Raw genomic sequence first — 10,307 nt, 5'->3', positions numbered from 1 at the left:
GGTTTTAAGTGTGTTTTGGCTATTTTAGATATTTCATTGGTATTTTGGACATTCTAGCCATTTTGGGGGTATTTTAGTGGTGTATGGGCTATTTTGGTATTTTAGAGGTTCTGGAGTATTTTTGATTATATTGAGATTTTAGGGGTATTTTGGTCATTTTTGGTGGATTTAGGGTATTTTTGGTAATTTTCGAGGTTTCACGGGTATTTTAGTCATTTTGGAGGTTCCAAGTGTATTTTTGAGGTTTTAGGGGTAATGTGGTCATTTTGGGTCTTCCAAGGGTAATTTTAGCATCTTGTAGTTCAAGGGTAATTTTAGCATTTTTGGGTGAGACTATTTTTGATCAATTTTTCATTATAATAATTTTAATTGTTTCAAAGAATGCTTATGAATACATTCTTGAATTAAGAAGAGAATGTAATTAAAGAACCAAATGTCTTAACCTTATATATTTGTAATATTGTGATTCCATTGACCGTGGATTATAATAATATAACATTATAGTGTAATGTAACATCAAGCGAACCAAACGCCCCTAATGAAACAATATTTGACACCTTATAAGGGGAGAAATATCATATTTCAGATTTCTAGTAAACTAGCTAAGGAAATGTGATAGAAGTGAGGTTTAAATATGTTCATTCACTACTTAGAAGTGTGATTGAGTGAACTTTAGAGTATAAAAGAATAATGAAGAATTTTGAAGCAAATGTTATCATATGACTTTTGGTGGGGCCAAAGAGGTAACTAGAGGAAGATCCATTGGGTAAAGTGGGATGAATTGACAAAATAAAAAATGGAGGGTGGTATGGGATTCAAAGATTTGGCTCTTCATAATGATTCATTTTTAGCAAAACAAGCTTGAGGCATTCTTCACAATAAAAATATGGCACCATTTCTGGCTCCCAAGGAAACACCCTCCCCAAGTGATGTCCTATCCTATTGAATCAATGGAAGACTCAACGATGGTAGTGTTGATCAATGATACTACAAGGCAATGGAATGAGGAGCTGATTGATGGAGTCTTTGCGTGTGATGAAGCTGCCATGATAAAAAAAATAAAAAAATAAAAAAAAATCCCACTTGGACAAGTAGCTACAGAGGACGTGTTGACATGGCATTTGGTCTCTTCGTGTGCCAAACAAAGTGAAGAATTTGATGCGGCATGCTTGCCGAAATGCTATGCCAACAAAAGCAAGCTTGGTGCGAAGGACAATCATTGATGACCCTCTTTGCGACAGCTACCATGAAGCACATGAAAGTCCTTTGCATGCTCTCTGGCTGAGAAAGGAGGTCGACATCATCTGAGCTGATACCGAGTTGTGGTCTTGTCGGAGGCAGGTACAGTTTCTTAACTTCAAAGAATTATTATCTTGGATGATTGAGCAGCGAAATAGTGCCAAGCTCTTTGCTATGACTGCGTGAATGATTAGGACTTAAAGAAATAAAGTCCGGCTCAACCAAGCAGCCAGCGCTGTCCACCACATCGCCCAATTGTCCAAAAATATGTATGCTGAAATCCTGGCCTGTCAAACAACTTCAACAGCTTCACTGACAGAGAGGCAGACATAAAGCTGAAAGTTTTGGAAAGCTCCACCGGCAGACATGGTGAAAATTAACTTCGACGGGGCTGTCTTTCCCGGTGAGAACAAGTCAGGTATCGGCGTGCTAATTAGAGACAATTTGGGCTTCGTAATTGCATCTTGCTCAAAGAAGTTGAGCAAGCCTACAACAGCTCTAAAGTTGAAGCACTAGTTGCTGCTATAGCTGTGTCTTTTGCTGCTGATATTTGGCATTAACAAATCAATACTGGAAGGCGACTCACTAGAGGTTATCAAAGAACTATCTAAATATGATACTACATTTTCCTCTATAGGCCCATGGATTGAAGATGCAAAGATCTACTCAAATAATTTTTTTCAGTTACTATACTCTCATACAAGGAGAGATTGTAATAGTGTTTCTCATAATTAGGCAAGATATGCGATAGACATTTCATATTTTTCTGTATGGATGGATGATGTTCAACCACACATTATGACTATTTTACAAACTGATTTAGCCGGGTTATTTTAATGCAATTCAGGTTTTTCCCCCTCAAAAAAAAAAACTAAAGAAATAGTGTAGCTGATACCTGTGTCTTTTATAATTGTATTAGAATACATGCATAGGCTATTGCATAGGTTAATGAACAGCTATTATAAGACCTTTTTTTTTTTTTGAGAGAGAGTTTCAACCTATGGCGTCCGCTTCTGATAATTGCTCTTTATTATCAGACCAAGACACCAATCAGTTTTTGGTGTAGGCGAGGATTGAACCCTAGATCTCTTATACAACCATCAGAGACTTTACCAGCTGAGCTAACTGGAACCCACAGCTATTATAAGACTTTTAATAAGCAATAATTATTCTCCATTTTAAAGAATAACAATTCAAAAGGAAGAGATATTCTCTATGTAATAAAAGCGCAACCAAAAAAATCTAATAATTAATTACTCCTTAGAAATAGTTATTCCATTACATCATTTATTACTATATACAAAACGTACCCTAAGTTAAATAGATACAAACAGGCAACCATCCTCTATTACACAATTTTGAGCATCAAAACAAATCTTTGCGTCTCCTTACTCAATAATAATTTGAAGTCTACGTCCACACAACAGTAGCTACCTCTGCGCTATCATGAGAACACAGAAAAGTGCTTTTGGCTCAAGCTTTGGGGATTTAACCATTCTCATTTCTGGAAATCACTGCTAAAGTAGTAGAAACAATTTATCACAACTGGGTATACTACCTATTCTTTCCTGATTGCCAATATAACAACCATTTCTTGAAACTGATTTTTTTATTAAATTTTTATTTGGGTCAATTCTGTCCAATAAAAGTGACGAAAGTCCAAAATTAAGGGCAATTATTCTATTTTAATACCACAAATAACACATGGAATGTGTTTGATAATGATCCAATTCGCATGGATCCTTTGCATTTAACCTTTACAAATAATTAAATAAATAAAAGCACCTCAATTTAAAAAAATTTAATGCCTTTTTTTTTAATTGTGAATTATCACAAATACCTTCCCAAAACTCCGAAATGACAAAATACCCAAATAAAAAAAAAAATCCATTTAGACTAATCGGATAATTAAGAAAAGCCAAACAGAAAAAGCTTTTCGATAGCCTAAGCCCTAACTCCTAAGGAAGTAAAAGGGTACGTGCTGGTTCTTTATGAAGAAGAAGAAGGAAAAAGCAACGACGTTTCAGAATTGATTGGCTAATTAAAAAGTGTATAATAGATAAAGCTTTGTCGACTAAGAAAGGCTATAAAGATTATGTATATTGTACGGATTAAATTCTTTTTAACAAAAGAAGAGAAAAGGCAAACCCAAGAGATTATTTTACAATCAAAACTTTCTATGTCCTCAATTTGTGGCCGACAAATGAACATGTGTTCCAATGTTGCATTGGAAAAAGCCAAAAAAGGGTGTTCATGAGGATTTCTTAAGTTCTAAGTATGGTCATCCAAGCAACGAGTACATAAACTGTCCAGAGAATCACAGTGATGCATGCATGGTGTATCGCTTGTCTCAAAAACTTCCTAAAAAAAAAAAAAAAACAAAGCTACCTAGACAGAGTCCATGGCAGTGAACAAAGTGAGTTTGAAACTTGTGATTGACACAGAGAGGCGCAGAGTGGTTTACGCTGAAGCAGGCAAGGAATTCGTGGATTTCCTCTTTAACATTTTGGCACTGCCGATCGGGACTTTCGTCCCGCTTCTGAATCAAGAAATGGTGGGCGGCTTGGGAAACATTTACGATAGCATTGTAAACATAAGTAGTGATTACTTAAAACCAAACGTGAAAGACTTTCTGTTGACGCCGATAGTATACATCTCTAGTGGTACTGGAGGAGGGCTTCTCGAATTGCCAAACGTAACATCAATACCCAGGAAATTGTATGGCTCTGCTGAATGTTGCAGCGACTACCTGTACGACGGAAAACGCTGTTCTTGCCAGGAGAAGGGGTATAAGTATAACGCCTTGGAGTTAAATCATCAAGGCCGACCGAGGCTAAACGATCCCTACTTCTACAGTAGTGAGACTAGGGGAGGGTGCGTGGAAGAGATGGTTAAGTACATGGTGATGGATGATCTGGCGGTGAAACCATTGTCTACAGTTTCTATTATCAGTCTTCTTGACAAGTTTAATGTCAAGGATATGGGAACTCTTGAGGAGAAAATGGTGGATTTGGGCATGGATGAGGTATGTTATTATATATGTCAGCCATTCGATCTTTTACTGCAAAATAAGCTCGTTAAACTGAGGGTACTATAACCATTAATTCGTAGCTAGCTACACGAGTCCTAAATTCCTAGCTAATTCCTAAATCATGATTTGGTGAGATGCAAAATAAAAACTGTTGTGAGGACGTTAGTTGCTAGAACCTGAGGGTCATCCCATTTTTATTTATTTATTGATTCGTCATCTTTCCTTGGTTACGATGAGTGATTGAGATGGGTTTAATTTGTTCCCTCTAGATATGTATTGTTCTTTTGTTTTAGTCAAAGTTTTCACAAAGAGAAGATAAAAACTGTTGTGGGATGCTCATAGATAGAATATCACATAAAGGATTTGCTTGGACTTTTTTCTTGATAAAAAAAAAATAAAAAAGTCCAGCAAAAAAAACAAGTTGTTCTACTCAGTCACATTAATAATTATGAAAAATATTATAAAAAATTCTATCCTTAACTTAATCTTGTAAAAAAGCCACTTTTACTTCATTCATGTAATAACCATTGCACTACTTTTTCTGATTATTGTTAGGGTGTGAAATTGCTCAAGGCTTCATTACTGTCCAAGAGTGTCCTCACTGATGTCTTCCTCCCTATGTTAAAACAATAAGGCAATTCCCAAGAGAATGCAGAAGCAAAATAATGGCACTTCTGACTACTGCATCTTATTGTGTTGTCTGAATTTCCAAGTGAACTATTCTGTGGGATTGCCGAGATGTGTTTGTTTTTTTGTTGCTAATATGTTTTAATGTTAGTTACATCTGGTGTGGCAATATGTAAAGGGGTTTGCCCCTCTCTCTCTTTCTTTCTCTCTCTCGGGAGTTTGGTTAAGCTACATTATGTTATATGGAAATGAGATGAATTAAAGTATGTAAGATATATACTTGATATCTCCATGTTCATTCTCATGAGTAATGAGTTGGGTTATTAAAATCGCAATCTATATAGTACTATTTTAGGATTGCAAACTACTGGATCTCATTTGCAATGATATTAGTCCCAACATCCCAGCAGGGATAGTTGGCTTTGATCTCATTCGCAATGACTTGATGAGGAGCCCTTGCCACATCTACGCTTGGTAATGTTGCAATTTGGACTCCTTGTAATTAATCACTTATAAATTTAAGATCGATTTAGTAAACATCCGATGTGATACTTAGCATATGTTTACACAATAAATGCTCAAAAAATCCAACCAATATCTAATCTACACAATTTCAGCCTTTTGAGGTATCACAATAACAATGTTCTTCATCCACATTATACTTCTCAAAATAACTAACAAACTCATTTGCCCATACAGCGAAGCTTCAATTTCAAGAATAAGAAGAAATCACAAGCCTAAAAATATTTTTTTTTTCTTAAAAAGAAGTGAGAGATAAATGTGGCTAAAAAGGTTCTTCCAGCATGTCGATGCATTTGATGATGTTGAACTGACTAGAGGGAGGGTTTAGCACTGATAAGGCTATTCGGTTCTTGGAGCATAACTTTCTATATCCATTGCTTTTCACCATTGACGAGGGAAAGATGCTTCTATTTGAGACTTCAGCTCCTCAATCACTTATGTGTTTCTCTTTTTCCTATAGTGGCGTTTTAGAAACGCCGCTATAGATTGGGGACCTATAGCAGCACTTTCCAAAATGTCGCGCTAGCCATAACGTAGAGAGATCTATTGCGACATTTTCATGATCTATAGTGACGTTTTTAAAGCGCCGCTATAGCACTTGTTTTTTGTAGGGTTTTTTTTTTTTTTTTTTTTTTTTTTGGGGTGCTTTCTTTGGATTTGGGGTTAGCTTGACGAAAAGAAGGAGATAAGTTTAGCTTGGCTTTGGAGGACAGCTTGACAGAAAAAGAGATAGGTGTAGGCGCGTAGCTAAGAAGCCGATCGAGTACGTCAATATGTAAAAGTCTAATAGACCTAATGGAGCGATGGGCGATGAATAAGCATTTGGTAGTCTTTATTAAATGAATGAGACTAAATGGGTGATTACATTGGCGAGCCCTTTTTTTTAATTAAGAAAAGGAAAAGAAAATGGTTGATTTCTTGATGGATTATAAGTAGTTCATGCTTTGATGGATTATTTAAACTTGACATGTGCAAATAATAGCTTAATTTATAAATATATTAGGTTAACATATACTTACACGGTTATCTATATATATATATATATATATATATATATATATATATATGAGTTTATGCAATACCATTTCGTATGGGAATTAAAGCATTGTATACCATTGTTACGTAAGATATCTTAATGTATAGAAAAAATTTATACAGAATATTTTTTTTTTTCAATTGTATATTTGTATTATAATATACATCATCATTACTGATAAATTTTCACCATATACATAAGAGTGGTTCCAGATTCACAAATTATTTCACAACTTTTTTACTACAACTCTAATGTGACAGACTATAAGTAGTTAACTATCACTTACACATGGATTCATAATTTTTTTTTTCTAATTACACTCTGTCATGTCACAATTATAGCAAGAAGTTGTGAAAAATTATGTAGTCCTAAACTTTTTTCTATATATAAAGTAATATCTTACCATCTCAGTACACTTTCAATGATTTTACTGATCCTAACAATTATATACCTCTCCTGTGGGGTGATTGAGGATGATTGAAGGCCTGAGACACTATCATCCTCAATGTGCCCGAACTAATGGCTAAGGCTATAAAAATTTCCAACTTAAGTACATGTTGCATAGACAATATATATATATATATATATATATATATATATATATATATATATATATATATATATATTTCCTCAAAGAGTAATCATGCCATTAATTGTACATAATTTGATGAATAATCAAATGAAGTTAGCTAGGGAGAAAGTGAATTTAGCTAACTCGAGCTTTAACTAAAATAATACAAGGAGATTGGCCTTTACTACTAGCTCTAACTAAAAGAATTAAGAAGCAGACCGTTTTAGATCATTTAGAGAAGGCTTTTCATACCTTAAGGCTTAAGAAAGCTTACTAAAGGATAGGTGCTGAAAACATACCCAGCAATAAAGATTAAAAAAAAAAAAGTTGCTGATCAACTTTTTCTTTACCAAAAGAGAGAATAAAAAAAGTTTCAGAAGTTGCAAAAGTCCTCTATATTACTTGTCTAATTAAAAGTGTAAACATAGGACGAAGCTTTCTCGTAGATTATTGCATGTTTTCTTTGCCTTTTGACTAAGAAAGGTTATAAAGGGTTAAAATTCTTTGTTACAAAACAAGGAGAAGCAAATAAAATAGATTAGTTACAATCTTGAATGCATGTGTAAAGTGATCTGTGGCCGACAATGAACCGTCATTTCATATGGGAAAGCCATAGGCTTTTCGGGATTTCTTAAGTATGGTCATCTAAGCAACAAGTGTATAAACTGTCCAGATGATCATCGTGAATGTATATCGATCACTTGTCCCAAAAAAGAAAAACTTCTAGTCTAGAGAAACCAAACTTCATTGTCCATGGCAGCTGTAACGTCCAAAGTGAGCTTGAAACTTATGATAGACACAGAAAGCCGCCGAGTGCTTTATGCTGAAGCAGGCAAGGATTTTGTGGACTTCCTCTTTTACATTCTTGCCCTGCCCGCGGGAACTTTCATTACGCTTCTCAATCAAGAAATGGTGGGCAGCTTGGGAAACATTTACGACAGCATTGAAAATTTGAGTACTAGTTACCTTCGACCAAACGTGACGAAGGACTCTCTCTTAAAACCCAGAGCATATTTCTCTGCTGGTACTGGACTCCCTCTCCATTTGCCAAACGTTGAATCATCCAAGAAATTGTATAGGTGCTGCTGCCGCCAAGACGTGTCTCATGACATGTTCAAATTCTGTTCGAAATGCAGGACTTATATAGACATCGAGTCAAAATACATAGGCCCACCATGCGCAAACGATCCCTACTCCAGTACTGTGGGAGATTATGTGAAAGAAAAGGTAACATACATGGTGATGGATGATCTGGCGGTGAAACCATTTTCCACAACTTCTCTTACCACACTGCTTAACAAGCTCAATGTCAAGGATATAGGAGCTCTTGAGGAGAAAGTGGTGGATATGGGCATGGAAGAGGTATGTAATGTGTTAGTCATTCTTTACTTTCTATATGTGTGTGTATATATATATATATGCATGACTAGAATTTTATTTCTTTCTTTTTTTCCTTTATGTTCCTTCATTGTAGTGAGAAAAAAAAAAATTGCCAAATAATTTTAAACTGGGGGTGATCAGGGTACTAATTGTGGCTATACGAGTGCTAATTCTTATTATTGCCTATTTTGATCCTTCTATCTGTTTGTTGCTAGGTTGTGAAATTGCTCAAAGCTTCTCTGCTAATAAAGAGTTGTATTCTCACTGATGTCTTTCTCCCGATTCTAAAAGAGGAAGTTAATTAATTGCCAACATGAGGTAGAAGGGAATTTTTTATATTTAAGTGCACCAATTCTAGCTGTGGGATCGATTGCCAAGAAGTGTTGTTGTTTCAAATATATTATAAATAGTAAATGTTAGTCAAAACTGGAGTGGCAATGTTAAGGGAAACATGCTTGCTCTTCTCAGTTTCAAGAGATGAGATGTAAGTGTGTGTAAGTTTCTATTAATTATCTGCGGATAGATGTTAGTATGTGTAAGATTCTACTATTTATTATCTGCGGATAAATGTAATTAAGTATGTGTAAGTTTTTATTACTAATTAAGTAATTATCTGCTGATAGATGTAAGTACGTACTATGTAAGTCTCTATTAATTATTTATGGCCGCCTTGTAGCTCAACCGATATTTCCTGATTTTTAATTAGGAGACCCCTGGTTCAAATCTTTCCACTTCTAACTCTTGAATTTTATTTAAAAAAGAAAAGAAAAGAAAAAAGATCTCTAGATATTGCTTGGTATCACCAAGTTATGATAACCTCCCCAGTTTGATCTTGAGCATGACTAGTCACTAGTGAGGTAAACTTATTTGAGCAGTAACACCGACGTGACCCATGGCCCCAACATGACCAGTATACTTGCAATGGCTATGAAAATTTAAACGTAAAGGATGCAAATTTTGCCTTATTTTATTCTTGCCTAAGTGCCAACATAACAAACCTTTCCTGAAACTCAAGGTTTGTTTGTTTATTTTAAGTGTATTTTGGAGAATAAGAGACAAGGGGGTTCACTTCTCTTAAGGTTGAACATAAAACATTTTCAACCCTAAACACAATGTGTGTCCTGATTAAAAAAGAAAATGATTTCAGTTTTATTAAAATGAATAACTGCCCCAAAAACTCAAAAATAAAAAGAATGTATTAATATATATTTAAAAAAAAATTATGCCAAAATAAGCTAACGAAGGAAGAGATAGAAAAAGGTGGATGGCCACTTTCCTTTGCAGGTACAGAGGACATCATTATAAATGGGCAGTTTAGAGTTTGAATACTTGAGCAAAGAAAAAAAAAATTGGATGAAGTGAGTTACTATCAACTATCAACATCACAAATTGGTACTCAAAGTCCAAACTCACCTCAAGACCCATTTGAAAAATCCCAAACTCCTATTATTAGGGTCAAGTTGGGTAAAAAAAATTCGCCAAACCCGATCCATTGTCATTACTAATAAGTAACATCCAAGAACATGTTGAGTGGTGGTATTATTAGTAGGAATGGCAACCCAAGGGGGTCGGATTAGGGGTGTCTCATACCCTCCCAATATCCTCTTTAAGGTGAGGAAAACCCATGTGGGGTGGGAGCGGTGCATGTTGGGGGCAGAGCTAATTGGAGGTATTTTATCGTCTCTATTGCAGTGGCTTGGACATAAATGAGATAGAGATGAAAGACAAAGGGGATACTAGTCTTGAATATACTAAAAGAAAGAAAAAAAAAACTATTTTAAAGATAGTAATAGTGAATCAAAAGTAAATTATAAATAGGACATGTATAAAAAAGATAAAATTATGTGTGTATATATATATTAAATAAGAGGGATAGGGCAAGGAAAACCAATCGATTACTT

The 10,307-nt window shown here is 35.0% G+C and overlaps 2 protein-coding genes across 2 annotated transcripts; both read left to right on the top strand.

The window, feature by feature from the left end:
* Nucleotides 1-3,545: 3,545 nt before the first annotated feature.
* LOC142638937 (uncharacterized) lies at nucleotides 3,546-5,190 on the top strand. Its single transcript, XM_075813015.1, has 2 exons — nucleotides 3,546-4,264; nucleotides 4,826-5,190. The coding sequence occupies exons 1-2, from the start codon at nucleotides 3,641-3,643 to the stop codon at nucleotides 4,901-4,903; spliced, it is 702 nt and encodes a 233-aa protein (XP_075669130.1). The 5' UTR covers nucleotides 3,546-3,640; the 3' UTR covers nucleotides 4,904-5,190.
* A 2,477-nt stretch (nucleotides 5,191-7,667) lies between these two features.
* LOC142638934 (uncharacterized) lies at nucleotides 7,668-9,035 on the top strand. The gene is made up of 2 exons (XM_075813013.1): nucleotides 7,668-8,388; nucleotides 8,622-9,035. Exons 1-2 carry the CDS (start codon nucleotides 7,780-7,782, stop codon nucleotides 8,709-8,711), a joined length of 699 nt encoding a protein of 232 aa, XP_075669128.1. The 5' UTR covers nucleotides 7,668-7,779; the 3' UTR covers nucleotides 8,712-9,035.
* Nucleotides 9,036-10,307: the final 1,272 nt, after the last annotated feature.

Source organism: Castanea sativa, chromosome 6 (assembly GCF_040712315.1).
Source record: "Castanea sativa cultivar Marrone di Chiusa Pesio chromosome 6, ASM4071231v1".
Lineage (NCBI taxonomy): Eukaryota > Viridiplantae > Streptophyta > Magnoliopsida > Fagales > Fagaceae > Castanea > Castanea sativa.
Note: the sequence above shows the minus strand (reverse complement) of the source record. Positions and strands in the feature narration are given on the sequence as shown.

What these genes read in the sequence shown, in the direction of transcription:
- LOC142638934 (XM_075813013.1), top strand. Translation starts at nt 7,780, where the DNA reads ATGGCAGCTGTAACGTCCAAAGTGAGCTTGAAACTTATGATAGACACA. An exon ending in TGGATATGGGCATGGAAGAG is followed by an intron (nt 8,389 to 8,621) that starts GTATGTAATGTG and finishes GTTTGTTGCTAG; the next exon opens with GTTGTGAAATTGCTCAAAGC.
- LOC142638937 (XM_075813015.1), top strand. Translation starts at nt 3,641, where the DNA reads ATGGCAGTGAACAAAGTGAGTTTGAAACTTGTGATTGACACAGAGAGG. An exon ending in TGGATTTGGGCATGGATGAG is followed by an intron (nt 4,265 to 4,825) that starts GTATGTTATTAT and finishes GATTATTGTTAG; the next exon opens with GGTGTGAAATTGCTCAAGGC.